Raw genomic sequence first — 27,826 nt, forward strand, 5'->3', positions numbered from 1 at the left:
AGAAAGCAAAACCACTCTCCCAGGACGCCCGGGGTCCCCGAAACGCGAGCAACCCGATTTATTTCAGGAGAATGAGGCAGCGGGCTTTCCTCGTCTGTGGGTGTGACCGGCCCTCCAGCCCGGCTACCAGACCCTCCTCGGGGCCACTTCCCCCGCCTGGGCCGGACCGCTGCTCTCTGACCCCTGGGCCTGGGAAGGGCACGGGTCCCAGGGAACGGCCCCGCCCCCAAGATGGCCGCGCCCAGGTGCCGCTGAGGACCGCAGCAGGCGTCGCTACCGTTTCTTATTGCGACGAGCTGAAGGGAGCGGAGAGCGTGGCTTTGCGGGACGGAGGGTGCGCAGCAGAACGGCGCGGGAGAGAGCGCCTCGGCCTCGGAGGCGGCGGAACCGGAGCCGCTGAGACCCTCCGCGCGCGCCCAGCCGCCCGGAGACGCCATTTCCGCCCCGCCCCCACCCCCCACCGCGCCGCCGTGATGTGCGACTCGTCGCGGGAAATATTCGCACGCTCTGGTCACTGCTTCGCGCCTCGGACGAACCCCGGCCGAATCACTGTCCGCGACACGCGCCATCTTGCCCATTGACAGTGGGGACCACCCCCCCCCCCAGTGGCTCGTGCGCGTGCGCCTCGCTCCGACCTCGGGCAGCGCGGCGACGGGAGCGGAAGTGGTCCGCTGAGCCGGGGGCGGTGCGAGGTCCCACCGGTTGTTGTTCTCCGCCCCGGCTGTCGGGTTGTGGGAGGCAAGGGCCGGGAGGCGGAGCGGACACGGGCTGCAGGGGAGGGCGGGGGTGGTGGGTTCGCGCCTCTGCGGGCTCGCGGCACTGGGCGGCCGGCTGAGTGTGGGCAGCGGGATGCGGGCGACGGCAAGTGAGACAGTCAGTGAGTTTGCTGAGTGCCTACTAAGTGCGAGGCGCCCTTGGGGTTCCCGGGCATCTTCCCGATGGCCTGTGAGCAGGTGCTACGATGATCTTCATTTTATTGCGAGGAAGCAAGAACAGAAAGGCTCGGACTCCTGTCCAAAGTCACACAGCTAGTCAACCCCGGGGATCCTTCAGTCTTTTTTCCCCGTGCCTAGCACTTAGCCTTTCTAACTAACGTTCCCGAAATTGATCAAGTTTGTGGTTGCTGTCTGCCTTCCCTGCTCGAATACAGCTCCACAAGGTCGGGGACCTCGGATTGTTTTGTACCCTGATGTATCCGCAGCCCGTAGAACAGGCACATAGCGGGCCCTCAACATTTTCACTGAATGAATAAAAGCGACAGAGCAGGCAATCCGTTCGATTCCGGAGCGGGGACTGTTACGCATAGGGCAGTGCTCAGCTCCTTGTCTGCTGATAACTGGGGTCCTACTAAACGTTACTCTTCAAACTCAGAGGAGGCCTTGTGCTTCCTTCCATAAATGAAAACATTTGAGTTTTCCTCAACTTCACTCCATCATAGGGGCTGCTAATGACATCTCCTGTGTGGTCCTTCTTTCCAGGAGCAGGGTGCGTCACTGACACCGCTGCTCACCAACTGCAGATTCCAGCTCGCCTGCTCCTGGGCTTCCTAGTCTGCAGAAGAGCCAGTGTGAAGCCTCAGAAGGTGAGTCCCCCTGGGTCAGAGGCACAGACATGGTGCTGCAGGGATGGTCCCGGCTGAGATGGGTTTGTCTCTGAATCCTTTGGTCCTGCATCCTTACGAACTAGAGAGCTCTTATGAGGGGCCTGGGAGGAGGAGCCTCAGCCCGGGGCAGAGGATGCAGGGTCCCAGGTCAGATCCAGAACCCAGTGCAGGGGGTGCAGGCTCCCGGGACAGACCCGGACCCCGGGGCAGGGGGTGGAGGCTTAGAGGACAGCAGGTCCAAGAAGAGCTGGACCTGCAGCGGCCTCTGTCCCTCGACCAGCTGCGAGACAGCATGCCCACTGTGTGACCGTGGGCAGTTGGACCCCATCGGAGGAGAGAGATGAATGTGCAGGTGGATGGAGGGATACTACCATGAGGCAGTGGCCTGCCGCAGTCCTGCAGGGGCAGGATCAGGGTGACGAGGATCACCGCCAGCCTGGAAGGACTCTGTCCTGTCCTGCCACGCCTGTGTGCACGGCATATGCCCCCCTCTTTTCCATCGGCTGTCTCTGGATTTGCGTCAGCCCTAGAGCGTGAACATCCCACCCACCTCTGCACAAATGTTGAATCTCCCCCTAGTCTGAGCAAAGTGCAGAACACTTTTGTTTTCTTTTTGCCTTGGTAAAATTTGCAAGTAGCCTGCAGGTACGCTGTCTTCTGGTTCTGCTGCCTCATTTCGGTGCTACTGTGACCGGGCCTCAGAGCAGGAGACGTTAAGCTGCGTGGAGCTGAGCGCTGGCGTCCTGAGGCTGCCACCGGGGTTGCTGGGGCAGCAGCTACTCTGCAGAAGCTCCTGGCGGAGACTTTGTTTAGAAAACTGCCAAGCAGGGGCGCCTGGGTGGCTCAGTCGGTTAAGCATCTGCCTTCGGCTCAGGTCATGTTCCCAGGGTCCTGGGATCGAGCCCCGGGTTGGGCTCCCTGCTCAGTGGGAGGCCTGCTTCTCCCTCTCCCTCCCTACCTGCAGCTCCCCCTGCTTCTGCGTGTGTTCTCTCTCTCTCTGTCAAATAGATAAATAAAATCTTTTAAAAAAAAAAGAAAACTGCCAAGCGGGGACGAGCAGGCAATTGAATAGACATCCTGGGAAAGGAGGAAGTCACGAGCCAGGACCGGGGTGGAGGCGGGCAGTGAGGGGCAGTGTGCGCAGAGTGACAAGGTCAGTGGTTTCCAGCTCCTCGTGGAATGACCGGTGCTGGGCTCTTCATTCCCTTCCCGCTCCCTGCCCCTTCCCCAGCCCTGGTTTGTCTCCGTCCTGCAAACCACAGCCAGAGGTCCCCGTCCTCCAGACTCTGCTATCTGTCTGTCACCTCTGGGGCTCAGTGTAATCAGTTTTCATTTCCATTTTATGAGTGATAATGTTCACATTCAAAAATGCAAGTAGAGAAAAGAAGCAAACTGAATCAGCAGTCAGAGAAAAGCAGTGTCAACATTTTAGTAAACGCTCTGGTACACTGCTGATCCTCAGTGTGTACGTACAGGTGAACAAATGAGCTTGCACTGCCCTTGTGTTTTTGTGATCTGCTTTTAAGTATGTTAAGAAATGAAACAAGATTCATTTGGGGCAACTTGGAAGCCCACAGACACAGGTCCTGTGCAAAGCCCACACGAGCTTATCCACGTCGCAGGGACCGGGCTGGAGCTCCCAGGCTCGTTGCACGTCATTCTCCCCAGGTGCAAGGGTGATGGTCATCAGGCTGGTGGGACGGTCTCATGGCTGAACGCGCTGATCTCGACCCCCCTCATTCTGTCTTCCTAGATCCCCGCCCTTTGTCCGGGGCAGAACAGGATGGCCGCGGCCCAGGTGAGCTCCTGATTTCCCCCCTCCCCTGTTTCCAGGGAACGTGAGGCAGCTTTGGGGCACCTGTACCGTAACCTTGACAAATCTGTCGCTCCCTTCTGCCGTGGCTGTTTTCCATTCAAGCTGTAATCCGCTCCGGTTTCTCCGATCCTTCCGCTCGCCACAAAAACCCAAAATAGAAAACAAGAAAAGAGAGAAGGAAAGTGACTGTTCTCATCTACTTCTTCCTCTGGGAAACGCACCTCCTCTTTGTTCTTCTGCTTCTCAGGGAAGCTTGTTGAAGCCCATAGACTCGCTTTTTCTGTGTCTTCGCTTCCACCTCACTGTTTGCTTTTTCATTATATTCAAATAATGAAAGTAAATCCATGCTTGATGTTCTGTGCACTGAAGAAGAGTCACAACATCCGTGTTTCTTCGGCCCCCGGTGCCACGTTTCTCCTCCGAGTGCCCCCTGGTAACAGTGTGGGGATGGTGTGGGGCGGCTGCGTTTCTGTGAGCTTCACGAGCTGACCACAGGTCCGTAGGCCGTGGTGGGTGAGTGTGTGCAGAGATGCCGTGCCAGCCCCGCTCCCGTCTTGTTTTTCCCACCTGGTTCTACTCTGTGTGCTGTTGCCTCTCAGTGTAGAAAGAAGACTTCCGTTTCCATGCGGTGCTCTGGATGTATCATTCAACTGTTGCTCTCTTTGTGCATAGTCAGCATTTGGATTTTCTTTTTCTGTTCTGTACGGTGCCTCTTGGACGACTCCATGTGTGTGTTCAATAGTGCGGGTATTTAAGGAGGATCCACCCAGAAGTTGGATTTTGGGGTCAAAGGTATTCATACTTGAATTGGCTGTCCCAAATCCTAGACTAATTATGACTCTCCCAAAATGTTAAAGACCAGATAATTTCTGTGTTCAGCTTTTCCAGGCTGTTGAAAGTTGAAAAGGAAACCAGTTGGTTTTATGGAGCCACTTATCTTTAAATTTGATAAAGATATTACAGAAAGTAAGTTATACACCTGATTCACTTGAGATTATGGATGTCAAGATTCTAAACACAGAGTCTGAACAGATGTTGATACGTTGAGTCGAGCACTGTGAAAAATGATCTGTACATACGGTAAAAAATTCAAAACAAAAGCTTGTTTAACAAAAGGTGAAAAGTAATTCTCCCCGTCACCCCATGTCCCGTGTCCTTCCTTGTTTCATACGTTCTTGGCGAGATCACGTATGCACGTGTCTTCGCACCTAAGAATACCATTTACTTTGGAACTCTTCCTTCTTCACATATTCCAGCACATTCTGGACTTCCCCACGACCATTCCGTTTCACTGTGTGTTCGAACAACCCCGGGTTTTTCCACCTGGGCACGCTTGACATTTGGGGCCAGGCAGTGCTGTGTTGTGGAGGGCGGCTCTGTGCCCTGGACGCTATCTAACCGTCCCTGCCCCAGGCTCCCCTGAGGCCAGTGTCCCCACCTCGTCCCCCTCGTGGTGACAGTGAAGAGTTTCTCAGACACTGCCACCTGTTCCCCGAAGGGCTAAATCACCCCCGGGTGGTACCCCATTTACAGAAATGGCTCTGTGATATTCCACTGGCTGGAAATACCGTCGTGTATATTTGCCTTCTGCCAGGGCTGAGCATTGAGGACAGTCTTGTCTTGTGATATCATAAGTGATGCAGCGACACTCAGCTGTGTACGGTTCAGGTTGTTCCTTGTGAGCTTGTCTCATCTGCAGGATAGCTGTCTGGAGGTGAGGATTCTAGGTCGGGGGCTCTGCGCATCGTGAATTTTGACAGCTGAGGGCCTCTGAGCCAGGTGTTCCCCTGCGCTCACCAGTGTGGTCTTGGTCCCCAGCACCTGAGCTGTCACTTGGGAGGGGTGACAGGAGGGTGGCTGCTCTGAGAGCCCCACCATCCCGTCACTGTCCTGCTGCCCAAGGCGTGTCCCGGCTCGTCTCCGTCTGCAGCGCTGAGTAACCGGCTGCCCCGTGAGGCCTGTTGGGGCCCTGTGGGTGCCACCTGTCTCCCGGACTGAAGACCGGCCAGTGGGGGGGTGGGGGTCAGGAGGAGATGCGGGTGTCATCAGGGGGATCCTGCTCTCTCTGTGAGGAATGTGGGCACTCAGAAAAGTGAGCGTTTGTTTGGTGCCGACAAGACCAAACACAGACGTGTCCTTCCTTACCTCAGTCTGCTGACCAGGTCAGACTCCCACCCTCCCGCTTCCTGTTCCCTCTCATGGTGGATTAGGCACGATTAGCAGTCGGGTGACTGTGCAGCCGCCTTCTGGAGGGAAACAGCCCGGTCCTTGCCTACTGTGTCTTCCCTGCCTGCCTTTCTCCGGCGTGTCTCCTCTGCCCTCACACAGAACACTTTATCTCTGACACTTCTGGTCACCAGATGTGGAGAAGGTTTCCACACACCACACAACTCGCTGCCGCACCCGATGGGTGTCCTACACGTGACTCAGCTTTGACACTGGCTCCCTGGAGATAGCATCGGATCCCACAGGTTAAGAGTTCGGTCCCACCACACGGCCACCCCTGTGCCCCCGTCAGATGCCAGCCCCGAGTTGCAGGCTTTTGACCAGCGGGCTAGAGGTCAGAGGTCCAGTGACGCCCTCCTTGGATTCGATTATTTGCTAGAACATCTCATAGGACTCGGGGACACGCTGACTTAACATTTACCAGTTTGTTAAAGGATATGATGAAGGATACACACGAACAGCCGGATAAACAGATACGTAGGGCAAGGCCTGGGAGGGCCCTGAGCACAAGAGCTTCTGTCCGTGTGGACTTGGCAAGCATCATCCGCCCGGAATATGGATGTGTTCACGCGCCGGGAAGCTCCCCGAAACCCATGCTCTGGGGATTTTATGGCGGCTTCATAACGCAACTCCGATCAGTGGTTAACTCCATTTCCAGCCCCTCTTCCATCGCTGGAGAAGGGTGGGTGGGGCTGAAAATGCAGAGCTTGCAGTCACAGCTTGGCCTTTCTGGTCTCCAGCCCCTTCTGCTCACCTCGAGTCACCTCATTAGAACACGAGATGCTCCTTGTATTCTTCTCACGTGGGGATTTGTCAGGGTTTTAGGAGCTCTGCAACAGGGACCTGGAGCCAAGAGCAGTACTTATCTCCTATTACCTCACAGTCCTGACCGAGGAGCTGTGTTCAGAACTGTTGTCATAGCTCTATGTCCCCTGCGAAGCCTTCTCTGCCCGCCCCGAGCAGAACTGACTCCTTTGTAGGCTCCGTTCCCTATTCTGCCTCTGCCATTGCCCTGGGAGGACAGGCAGCCCGCCCTCCTGCCCTCCCTCCCTTTCCTGTGTGCCTTGGTAAGTGCGGCGGTTCTCCCTCTACGAGGGGAAGCGCCCTCAGTTCAGAGAGGGTGTGTTTGTTTTTATTATTCCTTATATCCTCTGGACTTATCTGTGTTCAGTCAGGGAGCTGAAAGATTGCATTTCCAGAGGAAGCTCTCTTTACCGCCTCTTCTGTTTCTTTATAACGTTGAAAATAATTTAGGGGGCATAAACATTGCATCCATTACAGGGTCTCAAATTGTGCGGCGAACAGCAGGGAACAGTTGTATCGAGAAAGGTGGGGCAGTGTCATGTTGAAAGACGTGGGTGTGGCGAGCAGAACGCATGCATTTTCATCCCTCTGTCCTCGCTGTGTGACTCTGGGCAAGTGACTTCCCACTGTGCAAAGCCAGTCTGTCCTCCTGTGTCCGGGGTGTCCCGGGGTGGGCGCCAGATTGAATCTCTGCTGCGTGTGGAAGTCTGAGGAGGGGACACATGGTCCCGATCCCCGAGCCCAGCACTCCGGGCTCATGAGGAATGTGCCGTTGCAGGAATCCTTGACCTTCAGGGATGTGTTTGTGGACTTCACCCTGGAGGAGTGGCAGCAACTGGACTCCGCTCAGAAGAACCTCTACAGGGATGTCACGCTGGAGAACTACAGCCACCTGGTGTCCGTGGGTGAGGGACAGCTGCGCAGCGTGACGGGGACACGCGCGCTCGTGTCACCTCAGCTGCTGCCCGCTCCGGGGCCTCCGGAGCCCAGAATGAGCTGGGGCCTCAGGCTCACCGCTGGGAAGTCAGAGCCCCGTGTGCACCCCGCCCCGGATGTCTGTGCTCTCGCCCTCTCGGTGACTGGTCTGCACTGAGGGGCACAGAGCCTTCCTCGGGGGGCCGCACCGAGGCCGGACCGTGTCGGTTGGCAAGGAGAGGCCCCGGTTCTGGAACACGTCTGGCATTACTAACGAAGTCTGTGTCGTTTCCCCTCCCAGGATACCTCGTTGCCAGCCCGGATGAGGTCTTGAGATCAGGACAAGAAGAGGCCAGGAGGGCAGAGGGAGGGCCGTCGGCGTGGAACTATCCAGGTGAGCCCGCACGCGGCCTGTCGGGCTAGGGCAGGGGACCAGGAGGTCAGCGAGAGCTGGGCGTCAGGGGCAGGCCTGGGGGCTCTTCTCAGAGTCCCTAGACTCGGGGACCTGACTTGGCTTCGATGAAACCAGCCGCTGTGGTAGGCACATGACGCCCACCCCCCCCACCACCACCCTTCCGCAGCCCCCTTGTTCTGCTTGGGGTCAGGTCCCAAGTCCACGTCCCAGTATCCTGGGTGGCCTTCCCCCTTTCCTGCTCCCCCTCCTTTCTGGAAGCTTTGAGGGTGTTTCCCCTCCCGTGGGCATTTGCCTTTTCCTCAGAAGAGATGGGCTGTAGGTGTGACGCGCCCTCTTTATCTGTCGTCCTGTGGGCCCTTTACATCTGACGCTGGGAGCCCTCTTCAGCCTCAGGGAAGTCATCCTGCCTGCCTTGCTGGAGCTGGTGGGGACCAGAAGCTTTGCTGGTGGCCTCCAGCTCGGCCGGGTCGGGCAGCCCCCGTGCTCTCTCCGCGCTCCTGTCGTGCTCAACCGCGTCAGCCTTCACGGGACCCAGTCCTCGCTTCTCAGTCCCCCCGTCTCTTCCAGATGTGACCCGACTCCGCCTGTTGTCAGCTTCCTGCTCTTACCACTGCCTCCCTCCCACTCACCTGTCTTGTCCTCCATGTCATCTCTGTCTTTCCCCAGAACACAGGGGACCCGGAGAGGACATCCCTCCCGGGCGGCCTGCTTCAGTGAGCGCCGCCTCCGTCCTGGGCACAGCGGCTCTTTGCCTCCTCCGTGGGTTTGGTTGGTTTGGCTCTGGGCCCCCTGTGGGGATCCACACACTCTTCAGACGCCGGTCTTCCTCTTCTTCTGGCGCGCTCCCAGCGGCCACCCCGACGGCTTCCCCACAGCCCGCCTCTGCTGGGCTGTGCACCCTCTCTCTGTCGGGGCCTCCTGGGCTGGCCTGCACCTGCCTCCCCCACGGCTGTTTGGGGGTACGGTGTCCTCTTTGTGCTCCGTCAACCCCATACTCGCTGCCGTGTCCAGATCCATCAGCATTTCTGCTCTGCTCGTGGCCTGCTTTTTCCTGCCTCCGGGGTTTTCAGGAATTGAACTGGCGGAGTCTCGTTCTCAGTTCAGTGGTGCCCTGGAAGGAGGAAGCGCAAGTTCAGAGGCGCAGCCCCCTCCCTGAATCCAGTAACCTTACATGAACACCTGTTCTGTTGGAAGGAACTGTACCCACGTTGGGTGTGCGTGCAGGGCAGTCCAGGAACCAGCTCATGTCAGCACATTCCCAGCCACACCTCCACGTTCTGCCTCTTCTCGGGGTTTCTCTTTGTAATTCTGCGGATGGGCACCTCCTGGGTCCCGGGAATCCCTTCATACCTGCATTTCTGGAGATTTCTATTTTATCTCCCCTCTATGAAAACTCAGGATTTATCTCAGTTCCACCTTGGCCTTCTCCTCAGCTCTTCCCAATGCTTGTTAGGTTATTATTTGTAGTTTTTCTGATGGTTACATATTTAAGTGTAAATAATAGAGCTCAGCTTCTATGTCTGCATTCCATTTGGTAACTCTCTAAACCTAGCTAAGTGTCTGTGGCTTATTCTCTGCCTAGAACACAGAACCCCAGAGAGAATGCCTGCATCTTATTCTTACTGTCCCGGTGTGGGGCTGGTGGAACATTCCATAAATAATCTTTCCTTTTGGAGGAGGGCAGAGGAAGGAGGTTCGGTGCTCATCCACAGCCAGGGGTCACTGGCTCCGGCTTTGGAGCTCACAGCCCAGACTGGATTTCTGGCTTCTTGGCTCGCTAGCTGTCCCTCTGCACACTCGCCTCAGAGCCTCTTTGCCTGCTTGTAGAGTGGGGCTGACGCTAGAACTTACGGGGTTGTCAGAGTTTAATGAGTGGATGAATGTAAAGCACCAAAACTGGTGCTTCGACCCCTGGGAGCTTTCGGTAGTGGGTATCACTATTTTTATTGTTTTTAATAAAACATGCCTTACTACAGTCTTTGTTAACCCAAGGCACTCACATAGTGACCTGTGGACCCCACAGGATTCTCACGGTTAGGCCCCACCCGATGGAAATTGTTCCAGAAAGGACCACCACCGGGTGGTCCTGGTTCTGTGCACTGTGAGGGACACTGCAGATAGCCCGACGCCCATGGCCAGGTAGGATCCACCGTTTTAAATATCCCCTGAGAAGAGTTCAGAGGCTCGGGGGACACGGCCAGGCCTCACCGAGGAGCATGGGGTCGGGGGGGGAGACGACAGGAGCAGGTGGACAGCTTTTTCTCTTCCGCCATTCCTCCAGACTTCAAGCTGCTTCGGGACTGCATATTCCCCTGGGCCTATAGGAAATTTCTGGCAGGTCCCAGCAATTCTCTGGTTGTTCTGATGGGGCTCCTGGGTGACTCAGTCAGTGGGTGTCTGACTCTTGATATTGGCTCAGGTCGTGAGCTCAGTGTCCAGGGCTCCAGCCCTGCATCGGGCTCTCCGCTCAGTGGGCAGTCTGCTTGTCTCCCTCTCCCTCTGCCCCTCCCCCTGCTCGCTCTCTGTCTCTCTCTCTCAAATAAATAGATTTTTTTTTTTTTAAAGATTTTATTTATTTATTTGAGAGAGAGAGACACAGCGAGAGAGGGAACACAAACAAGCAGGGGGAGTGGGAGAGGGAGAAGCAGGCTTCCCGCCGAGCAGGGAGCCCGATGCAGGGCTCGATCCCAGGACCCTGGGATCATGACCTGAGCGGAAGGCAGACGCTTAACGACTGAGCCACCCAGGCGCCCCTAAATAAATAGATCTTTTAAAAAAATTCGCTGGTTGTTCTGAGAGAAATCTTCTAGGAATGGTTAGTCTCAAGAGTGGCCTCACTCTAGTAATCCGAATTGTCCAATCCCATGGAGTAGGGTGAAGTCTGAAGTTCATCAAAAGGTTGTTAAGCTTTTCATGGAAAGGTCTTTGCCTTTGTGAATTTTCCCTCTTGTTTTCCGTTTTGTTCACTTCTCCTTTTTCCTTTATTTCCTTTTTCCTACTTACTTTGGGTTTACTTTGCTGTTCTTTATCTAGCCTTTCTCCCCAACATTTTATTATAAAAATTTTCACACCGAACAAGTGAAAGATTTATAGTTTGAACACCCACAGAATTCCCCCTGGAGTCTACAATGAACGTTTTGCTGTATTTGCTTTTTCTTCTGTCTGTACTAATTCCTCTGTCCTTCCATCAGTCCTCTTTCCTTTTGTGATGAGTTTCATAGTAAGTTTCAGAGATCAGTACCCTTCACCCCTAAATACTTCCACAGGCATATCATTAACTAGAGGTCATAACTTTTTAATATTGTTTTTTCTTAATGCTTTTATTAATGCTTAATAGATATTTTAATAAAAGGAAATTCATAAATGGTACCATATGGAATTTGGTTGTATGTAATAATGTTTTAACGAATTCCCATATGTGTTTTCCATGTGTTTTCATTACATATTTATGCGAATGTGACTCTTCTTTTTTTAAGTGAGATTTATTGAGGTATAACTTATATACCCTGAAGTTCACCTTTCTTGAACAAATATGTAGTCATGTAACCACCACCACCATCAAGATATTGGACATTTTCAATCCTGCCAAAAACCCTTGTTTCCTTTCATTCTTAAACTTCTCTTTGCACCCCCAGACCTGGTCTTTTTTTTTTTTTTTCTTGTGGTTTGATTCTTTCTAGAATGTCACATAAATGAATCTTTTAGTAGGTAGCCTTATTCATCTCACTTTTTTCACTTAAGGCTTTTTAATTTCATGTTGTGGTATTTTTTGGTAGTTTGTTGCCTTTTTTAGAGATTTTATTTAGTTATCTTAGAGAGAGAGAGAGATTGGGAGCACGGGAATAGGTATGGGGAGAGGGAGAGGCAGAGACAGAGGGACAAGCAGATTCCCCGCTGAGCAGGGAGCCGACGCAGGGCTCGATCCCAGGACCCTGAGATCATGACCCGAATCGAGGGCAGATGCTTAACCGACTGAGGCGTCCCAGTTTGTCACTTTTATAGCCAAGTCATGTCGCAGTTCATGTCGCACCCAGGCGTCCCAGTTTGTCACTTTTATAGCCAAGTCATGTCGCAGTTCATTTATCCATGAAGCACTTAATGCCCATTTGAATTGTTCCTGGTTTTTGGTTATTATTAATGAAACTGGTGAACATACTGTACAGCTATTTATGTGGACATATGTTTTTATATTTTTGGGTAAATATCTGTAGTAGGGTTGCTTGGTCATATGGTAAGCATATGTTTAACTTTATAAGACATTGCCAAACTGTTCTCCAACATGGGTATACCATTTTGTTTTCCCACCAACAACACACTTTTCATGTAGATGTGTACGGGTAGCTCATTGTGACTTAAATTTGCACTTTTTAAAAAAATTTTGTTTATTTATTTGAGAGAGAGAGAGAGCATGAGCAGGTGGGAGGGGGAGAGGGGGAGTGATAAGCAGACCCCCTGTTGAGCAAGGAGCCAGACGCGGGGCTTGATCCCAGGACCCTGGGATCATGACCTGAGCCAAAGGCAGACGTTTAACTGACTGAGCCACCCAGGCACCCCTTAAATTTGCATTTTTGTGATGACTGTTGATCTTGAGCATCTTTTCATGTGCTTGTCTGTAATCTGTTTATCTTTGGTGAGGTGTCTATTGTAATCTTTTGCCATCTTTGTGTGTAATATAATTGTTATCTTTATATACGTATATAAATATATATATCTTAAAATATGTCTGTCTGTTATCTTTATATATTCTAGTTGCAAGTTCTTTCTCTTCCATGTGTTTTCCAGTATTTACTCCAAAGTTGTGGCTTGTTTGTGTCTTTTGAAGAAGACGTTTTTATTTTTGATAAAGTCCAATTTAGCAAGTTTTTCTCTTCTGGTTCATGCATTTGTGGCCCATTTATCAAATTTCTTTCTAACCCAGGGTAAGAAAGATTTTTCTCATATGTTTTCTAACAGAAGATTATAATTTGGTTCTTAAAGTTAAAGCTATGACGGAGGGGCACCTGGGTGGCTCATTCGTTAAGAGTCTGCCTTAAGCTCAGGTCATCATCCCTGGGTCCTAGGATCGAGCCCCATGTTGTGCTCATACCTCGGCGGGGAGTCTGCTTCTCCCTTTGCCTGCTGCTTCCCCTGCTTGTTCTGTCTCTCTCTCTGACAAATAAATGGATAGAATCTTCAAAAAATAATAAAGCTATGACTGATAATTAACTTTTATTTATTTATTTATTTTTAAAGATTTTATTTATTTATTTGACGGAGACACAGCAAGAGAGGGAACACAAGCAGGGGGAGTGGGAGAGGGAGAAGCAGCCTCCCTGCTGAGCAGGGAGCCTGATGTGCGGCTCCATCCCAGGACCCTGAGATCATGACCTGAGCCGAAGGCAGACGCTTAACAACTGAGCCACCCAGGCGCCCCATGAATTAACTTTTAAATCTTTTGTGAGGTATAGGTCAACATTCTTTTATTATTACTATTTTTTGCATACTCAATTCCATTTGTTTCAGTAACATTTTTTTTTGATGATAAGGGTTTTTCTTAACATCTTCAGTAAAGAGTTATGTTTAGTTTTAATTTTTTATTTAAATTCAATTAATTAACATATAGTGTATTATTAGTTTCAGAGCTAGAGTTCAGTGATTCACCAGTCTCATATAATAACCCAGTACTCATTACATCAAGTGCCCTCCTTAATGTCTATCACCCAGTTACTCCATCCCCCCAACCCCGCTCCCCTCCAGCAACCCTCAGTTTGTTTCCTATGATTAGGAGTCTCTTATAGTTTGTCTCCCTCTCTGATTTCATCTTGTTTTGTTTTTCCCTCCCTTCCCCTATGATCCTCTGTTTGGTTCCTTAAATTCCACATATCAGTGAAATCATATGATAATTGTCTTTCTCTGATTGACTTACTTCGCTTAGCCGAATACCCTGTAGTTGTATCCACGTTGTTGCAAGTGGCAAGATTTCATTCCTTTTGATGGCTGAGTAGTATTCCATTATATATTTATATACCACATCTTCTTTATCCATTCATCTGTCAGTGGACATCTGTGCTCTTTCCATAGTTTGGCTATTGTGGACATTGCTGCTATAAACATTGGGGTGCAAGTGGCCCTTCGGATCACTATGTTTGTATCTTTGGGCTAAATGCCTAGAAGTGCAATTGCTGGGTTGTAGGGTAGCTCTATTTTCAACTTTTTGAGGAACCTCCATACTGTTTTCCAGAGTGGCTGCACCAGCTTGCATTCCCACCAACAGTGTAGGAGGGTTCCCCTTTCTCCGCATCCCCGCCAACATCTGTTGTTTCCTGACTTACTAATTTTAGCCATTCTGACTGGTGTGAGGTGGTATCTCATTGAGGTTTTGATTTGGATTTCCCTGATGCCGAGTGATGTTGAGCATTTTCTCATGTGTCTTTTCGCCATTTGGATGTCTTCTTTGGAGAAATGTCCGTTCATGTCTCCTACCCATTTCTTAACAGGATTATTTGTTCTTTGGGTGTTGAGTTTGATTAAGTTCTTTATAGATTTTGGTTACTAGCCCTTTATCTGTAGTGTCATTTGCAAATATCTTCTCCCATTCTGTCGGTTGTCTTTTGGTTTTGTTGACTGTGTCCTTTGCTGTGCAAAAGCTTTTTATCTTGATGAAGTCCCAATAGTTCATTTTTGCCTTGCTTCCCTTGCCTTTGGCGATGTTTCTAGGAAGAAGTTGCTGCAGCCAAGGTCACAGAGGTTGCTGCCTGTCTTCTCTAGAATTTTGATCGATTCCTGTCTCACATTTAGGTCCTTCATTCATTTTGAGTCTGTTTTTGTGTATGGTGTAAGAAAATGGTCCAGTTTCATTCTTCTGCATGTGGCTGTCGAATTTTCCCAAGACCATTTGTTGAAGAGACTGTCTTTTTTCCATTGGACATTCTTTCCTGCTTTGTCAAAGATTAGTTGACCATAGAGTTGAGAGTCCATTTCTGGGTTCTCCATTCTCTGCCATTGATCTCTGTGTCTGTTTTTGTGCCAAGACCATACTGTCTCAATGATTACAGCTTTGTAATAGAGCTTGAAGTCCAGAATTGTGATGCCACCAACTTTGATTTTCTTCTTCAACATTCCTTTGGCTATTCGACGTCTTTTCTGGTTCCATACAAATTTTAGGATTATTTGTTCTAGCTCTGTGAAAAAAGTTGATGGTATTTTGATAGGAATTATATTGAAATATAGGTTGCTCTAGGTAGCATAGGCATTTTAACAATATTTGTTCTTCCAATCCGTGAGCATGGAACGTTTTTCCATTCCTTTGTATCTTCCTCAATTTCTTTCATGAGTGTTCTATAGTTTTCTGAGTACAGATCCTTTGCCTCTTTGGTTAGGTTTATTCCTAGGTATCTTACGGTTTTGGGTGCAATTGTAGGTGGGATTGACTCCTTAATTTCTCTTTCTTCTGTCTCATTGTTAGTGTATAGAAATGCAACTGATTGTGCATTGATTTTATATCCTGCCACTTTGCTGAATTCCTGTATGAATTCTAGCAATTTTGGGGTGGAGTCTTTTGGGTTTTCCACAGAGTATCACGTCATCTGTGAAGATTGAGAGTTTGACTTCTTCTTTGCCAATTCAGAGGCCTTTTATTTCTTTTTGTTGTCTAATTGCTGAGGCTATGACTTCTAGTACTATGTTGAACAACAGTGGTGATAGTGGGCATCCCTGTCATGTTCCTGACCTTAGGGGAAAAGCTCTCAGTTTTTCCCGATGGAGAATGATATTCACTGTGGGCTTTTTGTAGATGGCTTTTATGATATTGAGGTATGTTCCCTCCCTCTCTATACTGTGAAGAGTTTTAATCAAGAAAGGATGCTATACTTTGTCAAGTGCTTTTTCTGCATCTATTGAGACGATCATATGGTTCTTGTCCTTTCTTTTATCAATGTAGTGTATCACATTCATTGATTTGTGGATGTTGAACCACCCTTGCAGTCCAGGAATAAATCCCACTTGGTCGTGGTGAATAATCCTTTTAATGTATTGTTGGATCCTATTGGCTAGTATCTTGGTGAGAATTTTTGCATTTATGTTCATCACGGCTGTTGGGCTGTAATTCTCCTTTTTGGTGGGGTCTTTGTCTGGTTTGGGGATCAAGGTAATGCTGGCCTCATAGAAAGAGTTTGGAAGTTTTCCTTCCATTTCAATTTTTTTGAAACAGCTTCAGAAGCGTAGGTATTAATTCTTCTTTAAATGTTTGGTAGAATTTCCCTGGGAAGCCATCTGGCCCTGGCTCTTGTTTGTTAGGAGATTTTTGATTACTGCTTCCATTTCCTTGCTGATTATGGGTCTGTTCAGGTTTTCTATTTCTTCTTGGTTCAGTTTTGGTCATTTATATGTTTCTAGGAATGCATCCATTTTTTCTTCCAGATTGCCTCATCTGTTGGCATATAGTTGCTCAGAATATGTTCTTATAATTGTTTGTATTTCTTCAGTGTTGCTTGTGATCTCTCCTCTTTCATTCATGATTTTGTTTATTTGGGTCCTTTCTCTTTTCTTTTCGATAAGTCTGGCCAGGGGTTTATTGATCTTATTAATTCTTTCAGAGAACCAGCTCCTAGTTTCATTGATCTCTTCTGCTGTTCTTTTGGTTTGTATTTCATTGGTTTCTGCTCTAATATTTATTATTTCTCACCTCCTGCTTGGTTTAGCCTTTATTTGCTGTTCTTTCTCCAGCTCCTTTAGGTGTAGGGTTAGGTTGTGTATTTGAGACCTTTCTTGTTTCTTGAGAAAGGCTTGTATTGCTATATACTTCCCTCTTAGGATCACCTTTGCTACATCCCAAAGGTTTTGAACAGTTGTGTGTTCATTTTCATTTGTTTCTATGAATTTTTTAAATTCTTCTTTAATTTCCTGATTGACCCATTCATTCTTTAGTAGGATGCTTTTTAGCCTCGATGTGTTTGAGTTCTTTCCAAATTTCCTTTTGGGATTGAGTTCACGTTTCAAAGCATTGTGGTCTGAAAATATGCAGGGAATGATCCCAGTCTTTTGGTACCGGTTGAGACCTGATTTGTGACCCAGTATGTGATCTATTCTGGGGAATGTTTCATGTGCACTAGAGAAGAATGTGTATTCTGTTGCTTTAGGATGGAATGCTTGGAATATATCTGTGAAGTCCATCTGGTCCAGTGTGATTCAAAGCTCTTGTTTCTTTGTTGATCTTTTGCTTAGATGATCTGTCCATTTCAGTGAGAGGGGTGTTAAAGTCCCCTACTATTACTGTATTATTATCAATGTGTTTCTTTAATTTTGTTATTAATTGGCTGCTCCCATGTTAGGGGCATAAATATTTATAATTGTTAGATCTTCTTGTTGGATAGACCCTTTAGTTATGATAGTGTCCTTCCTCATCTTTTATTACAGTTTTTGGTGTAAAATCTAATTTGATGTAAGGATTGCCACCCCAGCTTTCATTTGATGTCCATTAGCATGATAAATGGTTTTCCACCCCCTCACTTTAAATCTGGAGGTATCTTTGGGTCTAAAATGAGTCCTTTGTAGACAGCATATCGATGGGTCTTGCTTTTTATCCAAACTGATACCCTGTGTCTTTTGATTGGGTCATTTAGCTCATTTACATTCAGAGTAACTATTGAAAGATATGAATTTATTGCCATTGTATTACCTGTAAAGTCACTGTTTCTGTAAATTGTCTCTGTTCCTTTCTGGTCTATGTTACTTTTGGGCTCTCTCTTCGCTTAAAGGATCCCCTTTAATATTTCTTGAAGGGCTGGTGTAGTGATCACAAATTCTTTTAGTTTCTGTTTGTCCTGGAAGCTTTTTATCTCTCCTTCTATTTTGAATGACAGCCTTGCTGAATAGAGTATTCTTGGCTGCATATTTTTCTCATTTAGCACCCTGAATATATCATGCCGGTCCTTTCTGGCCTGCCAGGTGTCTGTGGATAGGTCTGCTGTCAGTCTAATTTTTCTACCCTTGTAGGTTAGGGACCTCTTGTTCTGAGCTGCTTTCAGGATTTTCTCTTTGTCTGTGAGATTTGCATGTTTCACTGTTATATGTCAAGGTGTTGACCTATTTTTATTGATTTTGAGGGGGGTTTTCTGTGCCTCCTGGACTTGAATGCCTGTTTCCTTCCCAAATTAGGGAAGTTCACAAGTATAATTTGCTCCAGTGTACCTTCTGTGCCTCTCTCTCTTTCCTCTTCTTGTGGGATCCCAATTATTCTAATATTGTTTCGCTTTATGGTATCACTTCTCTCTTGAATTCTCCCCTCATGATCCAGTAGTTGTTTATCTCTCTTTTTCCCAGCTTCTTTATTCTACATCATTTTGTCTTCTATATCACTGATTCTCTCTTCTGCCTCATTTATCCTAGCAGTTAGAGCCTCCATTTTTGATTGCATCTCATTAATAGCCTTTTTGATTTTGACTTGGTGAGATTTCAGTTCTTTTATTTCTTCAGGAAGGGATTCTCTAGTATCTTCTATGCTTTTTTCAAGCCCAGCTAGTATCTTTATAATCGTTACTCTGAACTCTAGTTCCGACATCTTACTAGTGTCCATATTGATTACGTCCTTGGCAGTCAGTACTGCCTCCTGTTCTCTTCTTTGAGGTGAGTTTTTCCACCTTTCTTGTCATTATGTCCAGAGAATAGATGAGCGAGAGAGCAAAATACTAAAATGGCAACAACGACCCCAGAGAAATATACACTAATAAGCAAATCAGAAGAGACCTGATACCAAAAAAGAATTTAAAAAAGAGAATATAATCAGAAAGTGAACAGAACAGAGCAATACACTGGATTCTGTGTGTGTTTTGGTCTGTTTGTTAGAAAACTAGATCCCAAAATTGTAAAGAAAGAAAAACTTATATATGTACAAAAATAAAATTAAATACAATGAAAGGATAGAATGTAATTGTAAAAATTAAACTTAAAAGACAAAAAAAAGAATATAAACAGACAGGTGAACAGAACAGAGCAATACACTATGTCCTAGTTGTATTTTGGTCTGTTTGTTAAACTGCATCCCAAAATTGTAAAGAAAGAAAAACTTATATATACAAAAATAGAATTAAATACAATGAAATGATAGAATATAACTATAAAAATGAAAATTAAAAAAGACTTAAAAAATAGTTGATAAAGTAAGAAATTGGTTGAAAGGGAAAGAGAAAAAAAAATTAAAATTGAAAGACTAAATAATCATGAGAAAAAAACCCATGAATTCTATATACTATTTTCCCCTAGTGCTGGAGTTCTACAGTTCTGTGTGATGAATAAACTTGGTCTTAGCCAGATGTTCTTGCTGATCTTCTGGGGGAGGGGCCTGTTGCGCTGATTCTCAGGTGTCTTTGCCCCAGGTGGAATTGCACCGCCCTTGCAAGGGGGCTGGGCTAAGTAAGGGGCTCCAGATTGCTCTGTGTGACTTTTGTTCCCTGAAGGCTCCTTGCCTTTATGCTCCGCTTTAGAGGATGAGAATGAAAATGGCGGCCTCCCAGTCGCCAGCCCTGTAGCCTAAAGTTTGCACCCCCCCACTCCTCAGTGAGCTCTCAGGGAAAAAGCAGTCAATCACTCCTGTCTACCTGGTCTCTGTCCACACTCCATGCTCACCTGGCCTGTGACCCAGTGTTTTCTATCTCAGGCATGCGAGCCTGCTTCTAGTCTCCAAGCCCTGCAGACTCCTGCAGCCCACACCTGCTCCTCCTGGCGGGGAAAGGAGGGGGTCTCACCGTGATTCTGCTGCTTGCTGGGCCCCTGCTTGCAGCCGGCTTTCCCGCTCCAGTGCCTGGGAACTCTTCCGCACTCAGGCACCCCCGTTCTTTCTGTAACCCCAGGGATCTTGAGACCACACTGTCCCACCTAGGATTCCGCCCCGTTTCGCCACCTGAGCACCTTTCAGACAGGGACGTCCCTCAGCAGAGCTGACTTCTCCAAGTTCTGATTTTGTGCTTTGCTGCTGTATCATAGCTGGCTTATGGAGGCTCCCTCTCCCTGCAGTTTATCTTCTGATATATCACCTTGTATTCACGTCTCCGTACCTCCTACCTTGCAGAAAGTGGTCGCTTTTCTATTTGTAGAATTGCAGCAGTTCTTTTCTTAGATCTCTGGTTGAGTTCACAGGTGTTCAAAATGATTTGATAACTGTCTAGCTGAATTCCTGGAACCAGACAAAACTAAGGTCTCCTACTCCTCCACTATGTTGGAAAGTGCTTGATTGTTTCAGTAACATTTTCGAAAAGACTTCTTTCTCAATTAATTTCCCTAGCAGCCTTCTCGAAAATTAGTTGAATATATATGCATCAGTCTGTATATCTATACGACACTGTCTTAATTACTATAGCCTTATATTAAGTGCTCAAATCAGGTAGTGTGAGTCTTCCAAATTTGTTGGTTCTTTTCATAATTGTTTCGGCAACTCTAGGTCCTTGCTATTTTCACATAAATTTTAGAATCAGGTTGTCAATTTCTATGAGAAAAAGTCTGCAGGGGATTTTGTTGGAGATGGCATTAAGTCTGTGGTTGTGCCAACTATATTGAGTCTTCTAATTTATCAACACAGTATAGCTCTCCATTTATTTAGGTATTTTAGAATTTATTTCAGTAATACAGTTTTTTTTTTAAGATTTTATTTATTTATTTGACAGAGAGAGAGACAGCGAGAGAGGGAACACAAGCAGGGGGAGTGGGAGAGGGAGAAGCAGGCTTCCTGCGGAGCAGGGAGCTGGACATGGGGCTCGATCCCAGGACCCCGGGACCACGACCCGAGCTGAAGGCAGACACTTAACAACTGAGCCACCCAGGTGCCCCAGTAATATTTTATAGTTTTGAATGGACAGGTCTTACACATATTTTAAGTTATTCCTGTTGTGTATTCTTACAACATGAATGGTGGGGTTTGTGTTGTGTGTGTTCATTTTTTTGCATTTCATTTTTCCATTGGTCATTGCTAGTTTATAGAAGTTTTATTGATTTTCCTATATTGACTTTGTATCCTGGGACCTTCCTCAGTTCACATATCAGTGCTAGTAGCTTTTTTGACAATAGTTTGGCATTTTCTACATGAACAATCCTGTAGTTGTGTAAAAGACTATTTTATTTCTTCCTTTCCAATCTGGATACTTTTATTTCTTTTTCTTGCCTTATTGTACCGGCTAAGACCTTCAGTATAATGTTGACTGGGTATAGGGAGAGCAACATCCTTGCCTTGTTCCTGATCTTAGGCCAAAAGCATTCACTCTTTCACCATTAGGTATAATTTACCTTGTAGGGTTTTTCATAGATGCCTGGTAGAGGTTGAGGATATTTCCTTCTAATCCTGGTTTTGTGAGAGTTTTTATCATGACTGGGTATTGAATGTTGCAAATGCTTTTATGGATTAATTAATATGATTGTGTTTTTTCTTAGTCTTATATTTCATGTGATTATGTATATTGTTGGATTTAACTCTGTCATTTTATTACTTTTCTTTTTATCCTCTCTTTTTTGGTTGTTACTGTCTTGCTTCCCCTTTCCTCTCCTTGGAATATTTGGTTATTTTTTTAAGTTAGACTTCTATTTTGAGATAACTAGATTCATATGCACTGATAAGGAAATAATACAGACAGATTTCCTGTACCCTTTTGCAGTATCCCCCAGTGGTGACATCTTGCAAAACTATAATACAAAATAGAACCAGGATATTGACATGAATGCAGGTAAGATACAGAACATTTCCATCACCATAAGGAATTTTATAGCCATATCCATTTCTTCCCACCCCTACCCTTACCTTTCCTTAAACCTTGGCAAGTACTGATTTGTTCTCCATTTTTATAATTTTGTCCTTTCCAGAATATTATACAAATGGAGTCATATAGTATGTAGTCTTATGGGATTGATTCTTTTCACTCAGCATAATTCTCTGGAGATTCATCTAGTTTTTGTATTAGTAGTTTCTTCCTTTTTGTCACTGAGTAGTAGTCACTAAATGGATCTTACACAGTTTAACCATTCTTTCCATTAGCCATATGCATTTAAGGTTTCTCCATGTCTTTCTGTAGCTTGGTAGCTCATTTCTTTTTATTCCTTGTATAGATGTACCAGTTCATTCATCCTTTCAGCTACTGAAGGGCTTCTAGGCTGCTTCCAGTGGGACATTGTGAATAAAGCCGCTATGAAGCTGTCATTTCCACGTGCAAGTTTTTCTGTGGACTGAAGTTTCAACTCATGGCTCATTTCCTTTTAAGGTTTTTAATTTTTTTACTGTGAGCTCCTTTTATTTATTTATTTATTTCATTTATTCATTCATTTATTTATTTTAGAGAGAGCACGTGCACAAGCAGGGGTGGGGAGGGGCAGAGGGAGAGGGAGAATCTGAAGCAGGCTCCATGCTCGGCATAGAGCCCAACACAGGGCTCGATCTCATGACCCTGAGATCATGACCTGAGCCGAGATCGAGTCTGACACTTAACCGACTGAGCCACCCAGGCGCCCCTACTGTGAACTCCTTTAAGTGGGGCCCAGTGGTTTCACTAATGCAGGACCAATTGTTTAGGGGGATTTTTCAACTCCTAGGTTTTGTATTCTACTTCAGCTGTCCATTTGGCATGCATGCCTACCTGTGGTACAGGACTAGAGTTCTAATTTGTTGTAAATAACTCCCGATTCTTCTGTTTTCATCACCCAGGGAGTGACCTCTTTCTAGTTCCCATTTTTAAAGCTGCAATGTCCTTTCTGACTTCCAGCTTTTAGGAGGTAGCTCAGTTCTAGTTCTTTGCACATTTGTGTCCTGTGGCCTAGAATCCACTCTGCTCATGAGTTAGAGCCTTAACCCCCAACTGCAAAGCCATACAGCATCAGTTTCTGTTCACCCCAACTTTAAATCTCCTCTTCATTTTTGTCACATCATGTTCGTCATTGATCTTCAGCTTGACTGAGTGTTAATTATTCTTGTTAAATATCAGCCAGCGTTTCTCTGTAGTTGCAGTTGGAGGAGGTGGCGGTGGTGGAGCACAGGGAGAGCCCATCCACATCAGCCCAAGTCCCAGTGACAGGGCTTCTCAGCAGGGCTTTGATCAATTAATGTTATCCCATAACACGATATATAGCAGAAATGATGATTCATTGCATTTGTTGCCCTAGAATTCAGGCAAGTTGGAGACCAGACAGACAACCACAAGGAAAGCCAAGACCAGCCTCTGTGGCAAGCTGCGTTAGTAGACAAGGAAGCACAGAGGATCGAAGTGGCCAAGAATTCACAACCTTCAGAAAAATCACTTATCCAGGCTCAGACTTTGTTTCTCTATGGCAAGGACTCTCTAAATATTACTCACGGGGAAGGTGTTCAAAACATAATTTAAACTTTCTTTACATAAGTAAAGGCTTTTTTGTTTCATAAAAATAGTACATTAATGGATTTTTCTGCTTCTCAGTAACACTCATAAGCAAGGATAATGACAGTCCCACGCCCCCCAAGCAAACACGTATCCTGATGTTTCACAGCTTGAGGAAACAATCATAAGGAGTGTGTTTAAGACACAGAGCTAGTAAGCCATATAGCAAGCATTAGCCACCTACTCTGAGTCACAGTCCGTGGCTCCTTTGTGAAGCCCATTTGTGTGCTCTTCCACAAGGCCCTTCATCCTTCCAGACCTCACCCAATGGAAGAAAGGTGGGAACATCGTATGTGGTTACTTACTACTGTCTCACTTTTGTCTTGGATTTAAATGTTTAATAGAAAGTAATAAGCAGACTTGCATTTCCATGGACATTGTAGTTGGTCTTGCCAGGCCAGCAATCATGCAACAACTAGGTGGGGGGGAATGGGATAAATGGAAAAAAAAATATTTTGGAGCTGTGGCAGAGCTGTGGAAACAATGAGGACTAGATGAATTAAAATTCTAGAGAGTGAAGTGCCTTTTCTAGGTGACCAGACAATTGCTGTCCATTATCTGGAGGTATTTGCTGATTCTGGGTGTGAGCTGAGGATGGGCTTGGCCCAGGCTGCCAGACTTTACAAGGGGAAAGAGATCTAGAAGAGCTTTTAGAGGTTATATAGGGCTGACTTGGAAATGAAAAGAGCTCCAGGAGCATGACTAGTTTTGTCCATAGGATGTTTGCTGAGTTTGTGATGGTGTAGGGGGGTTAGTGGGCTGGGCCAGAAAGGCAAAGTGAGCCCTTGTGTGGTGTCACATGCTTTGGAAACAGTCCAGATTGAACCAAAGGCCTGCAAGAGCTCAGCTCAGTATCTATGAAGGGGGAACTAAATCTCAAGCAGTCTCTGGTCTGGGGAGACAGAGACCCAACAGGCTGTCAAACAAAAGTGCAGAAGGGATAGCCTGAGGAACAGCGCTAAAGAGAGCTAGGTTATCTTAACACTGCAATACAACCCTGATTGGTTTGAGGTGCTCAGTCCCAGACTTGATCTGCTGAATAGAGGAAAAGGCAAACTATACAGTTTTTTAATATACAGTGTCTGATACAGATTACTAGACATGAGAACAGGCAGAAAGATGTGGCTGTTAAAACAAAATGAACAACTGTAGTAGGCATGCTTCTAAGAATGACCCCCATGGACTCTCTTTTATAATCTATCCCCCCCCACCCTTTGTGGGTAAAACCTATGAATATGATGAGATACCATTTCTCTGGTTATGTTACATTCTTTGGCCGAAAGGACATGATCTGAGTGGGCCTCATCTTTTCATAGGAGCTTTTTAAAGGCAGTTCCTCCAGCTGGGTGGCCAAAGAGGAAGTCAGAGATTTGAAGCTATGGAAGGGGTTCAACATGAGAGATTCTCTGTTGCTGACATGGGGAAGGATCTTCGAGCATCGTCCAGGATCTGAGAGTGGCCCCTGACTGACAGCCGGCCAGAAAATGAGGGCCTCAGTCCAGCAGCCATAAGGAACTGAATTTGGCCAACAACCTGAATGAACTTAGAAGTAGGTCCTTCCCCACAGCCTGTACCCAGCCTATACCTTGATCCCAGCCCAGCCTATACCTTGATTCCCACTTTCTGAGACAGAAAGTAGCTAAGCCCACCAGGATTTCTGACCTACAGAACTATGAATTGATAAATGGGTGCTGTTCTAAGCCACCATTTGTGGTAATTTGTTTCAGCAGCAATAGAGAACTAACACAAAATCCAGATGAGTTTGATATTGGACTCAGCAAAAAGCACTTTAACCATTAATATAACAGAAATAAAGGAAAAGACAAAATGGGTGAAAGAGGATTTAAATTGTTGGAATCTTTAAAAATGGATAAAACGTATGCTACAACTGAAAAAAAAACCACAGTAACCAAGAAGTCATTGTGTATGGGTTTAACAGCAGATTAGACACAGCAGAAGACAGGATTAGTGCCTTTGAGGACCATAGACTTGTCCCAAAGAGAGGGAAAAAGGGCAAACAACTGCAAGCAAATTGTGAGAGGCATTTGGGAAACAGCCAAAAGGTAAAGCACATATAACTAGAGCAGGAATATTTATGAAACAGCAGTTAAATTTACAAAAGTCAAGGAAAGCGATCAAGCCATGGAGTCAAGAAGCTCTAAGAATCCCAAGCAAGAGTAATAAAATCACACCATTCCATTTCCAACCGTGATGGAGTAACCAGGACCAAACTTCCCTACCTACCGTAAACAACTAGCTATCGTAGATACACTATACGAGGCTAACAGTTTTCATAACGGCGAGCAAAGGCCATGCGGGATCATAAAGCTGAGAACGAAAAGACCATTGAGAACAAAGGCCCTTTGATGGCCTTGGCTTCCTGCTGGGAGACAGTAGCAAAATATGATGTAGGGAGGGGATCCCAAGAAGAGTTTGGTGGTTCATGGAGTTGAGAAAGAGATGAGTGCTCAGGAAGGCTGAGGCAACTAGAAGTTTCAGGGCACAGTAGTACAGAGGAGAGAGTTACTGACAAGAAAGAGCAACAGAAGTAGGGAGGCCCCCTCCTCGAGGAGAGAGGAATTCGCCCAAATCTATAGGTGTTGCAGGCAAGGTCTGGCAAGCATTTGGTGCACATTTTGGCTTGGCTTCTGGCCTCACTAAAGTTCAGTCTAGAAATTCCTTATGAAAAATTCCAGCAAAGCAGATTTAAAAGAACCTACATGGCCAATCAGTATTCCTGCCGAGCTTCCGTAAATAATTATTAGGCCAAGTTGTTAAAACTAGACTTGTTTACAAACAAATGTGAATTTGGCTATCTCTGGTAAAAATGAGGGTGATTATAGAGAAAAATGTTTCAATAACATACCCGAGTAAATATTAGATTCTAATAGTTTTTTAAAAAGATTTTATTTATTTATTTATTTATTTATTTATTTGAGAGAGAGCATGAGTGGGGAGAGGAGCAGAGGGAGAAGGACAAGACTGTGCTGAGCGCGGGGCCTGATGAGGGGCTCGATCTCGAGATCATGACCTGAGCTGAAATCAAGAGTTGGTTGCTTAACCTACTGAGCCACCCAGGTGCCCCCTAATACTGTTTATTATAAACTGGACTACATCCTGATTTCTTCTAGTGCCTGACTGCAACTCTCCAAGTAACATTTTTTATTTTTCTCCCACCTTTGAGTTGGTCTCATTTGAGAATGAAAGCTGCCCTTTTTCCTGAAGCCTTGCAAACTACATGAACAACTGGATGTAAACTTAAGAGAAATCACCACAACCGCTCGTGTGTGGCGATCTTCATGCATGCTGCTGTGTGGGACATGGAGCGATATCAAGACATGTGAACTGCAAACCAGAGAAATCTGTCCGGCTGCCACTGCTACTCTCCCTGTATCTGAGGAAGTTTCAACCTGACAGCTAGAAATCTCCACCAGCTATCCTCAGGACTCAACGGCTGACTTATGACCTAATCATTAACCATTGTTTTTCTTTTGTTTCCATAGAAATGCCTCTTGTTGAATACCTGATTTCCTGAACCAGAGGCCCAACTTTGAAAACACATCTGCATCATCATCTCTTAAAATGAGTTTAACTAAATGAACCTATTGTCAGGACTAAGCCTGCCTCAATGAGACCAGCTATTTACCAGCTCAACTTTTAATATGGGGAACCTCCCGGGAAGTTCCGGATGGGGGAACTAAAGGGGTACAGGATGGGACACCGCAAAATGTGCCACTTTGGCATAAAGATTGTTTCAAGTTAAAAGTAATAAAAACCCAGCAGATGCAGGAAAGGTGCTCTGCCTCCCCCATAACTGCCTAAATTTACACTGGAGAGAAGAGTCTGCAACAGGAAAAGAAGTATTAACAGAGGCCCCCTTTACCAAAGGAGCTCATCTGCATAATAGAACAATCTTGTTTTTCCAAACCTCTCCTTTCACCTTCTTGCTAATGAGTTTTCTTCCCTTTGTGTCCTCAGGCCCCTACCTTTTTCCATAGCTCATAGAAGCTTCTTGTTGCCTCATCGTCTTTGGAATTTTCTGTCTGTGTGGATTCCCCATACTAATGCCTATTAAATTGCATTTTCTCCTGTTAAAAAAAAAAGGAATAGGAAGTCCCCATCAGTTTTTAACTGGATACTAAGCTGTGTATATATATAGAGAGAGTGAAACTCCACAAGGCCAGGAAAAGAACAACTGGGAAACTAATAAGCTGAGGGGTTCCCAGGCCACACAGGACTGGAATATGTGAGTTCTGGCAGATCAGAGTGGAGAATTCTGGTTAAACACCCTAATCAATCAGTGGAGACATGGGGAGTTGGGGGCAAGTCTTAGTAGTGGGGATAATTAGCCCTAGAGTAAAGGGTACCATAAACCTACCCTAACAAAGCTGAAAACAAGCCTTGAAAGAATTAATTTGATCTTCAAGTATCTTAACTGCTTCCCAAAATGAAGTCCAGCATCCTTTAAAGGAATATAACAAAATCTAGCGTTCAGTGGTGTAAATTTACTATGTCCAGCATCCGATCAAATATTAAGATGTGAAGATATAGGAAAATGTGATTCATAGCCAAGAAAAATAATCAGATAATGGAAACAGACCAAAAAAGGATAAATATGGTAGACTTTTAAAACACCTGTTGAGGGGCGCCTGGGTGGCTCAGTCGTTGGGCGTCTACCTTCGGCT

At 46.3% G+C, this 27,826-nt stretch overlaps 1 protein-coding gene across 9 annotated transcripts; it reads left to right on the plus strand.

Moving 5' to 3' along the window:
* Positions 1-585: 585 nt before the first annotated feature.
* On the plus strand, positions 586-27,826 carry KRBOX4 (KRAB box domain containing 4). 9 transcript variants are annotated; one of them, XR_004302066.1, is made up of 8 exons: positions 746-877; positions 1,479-1,582; positions 3,357-3,401; positions 7,228-7,354; positions 7,666-7,758; positions 21,396-21,464; positions 21,844-21,995; positions 26,645-27,826. XR_004302066.1 is itself a non-coding variant. In XM_032426530.1 (7 exons), exons 1-6 carry the CDS (start codon positions 850-852, stop codon positions 21,437-21,439), a joined length of 441 nt encoding a protein of 146 aa, XP_032282421.1. In that variant the 5' UTR covers positions 746-849; the 3' UTR covers positions 21,440-21,464; positions 26,645-27,826. The 9 variants fall into 9 exon arrangements, 7 of the variants coding, with proteins under 7 accessions (XP_032282422.1, XP_032282421.1, XP_032282420.1 ...); XR_004302065.1 differs by lacking the exon at positions 26,645-27,826 and adding an exon at positions 22,891-22,968; XM_032426530.1 differs by lacking the exon at positions 21,844-21,995.

Source organism: Phoca vitulina, unplaced genomic scaffold, assembly GCF_004348235.1.
Source record: "Phoca vitulina isolate PV1807 unplaced genomic scaffold, GSC_HSeal_1.0 scaffold35, whole genome shotgun sequence".
Taxonomy (NCBI): Eukaryota; Metazoa; Chordata; class Mammalia; order Carnivora; family Phocidae; genus Phoca; species Phoca vitulina.

Bases quoted from the DNA above. Each gene is read 5' to 3' on its own strand.
- KRBOX4 (XM_032426527.1), top strand. From the start codon at position 850: ATGCGGGCGACGGCAAGTGAGACAGTCA. The intron at 1,583-3,356 runs GTGAGTCCCCCT...CTGTCTTCCTAG, and splicing joins CCAGTGTGAAGCCTCAGAAG to ATCCCCGCCCTTTGTCCGGG. The intron at 3,402-7,227 runs GTGAGCTCCTGA...GTGCCGTTGCAG, and splicing joins ACAGGATGGCCGCGGCCCAG to GAATCCTTGACCTTCAGGGA.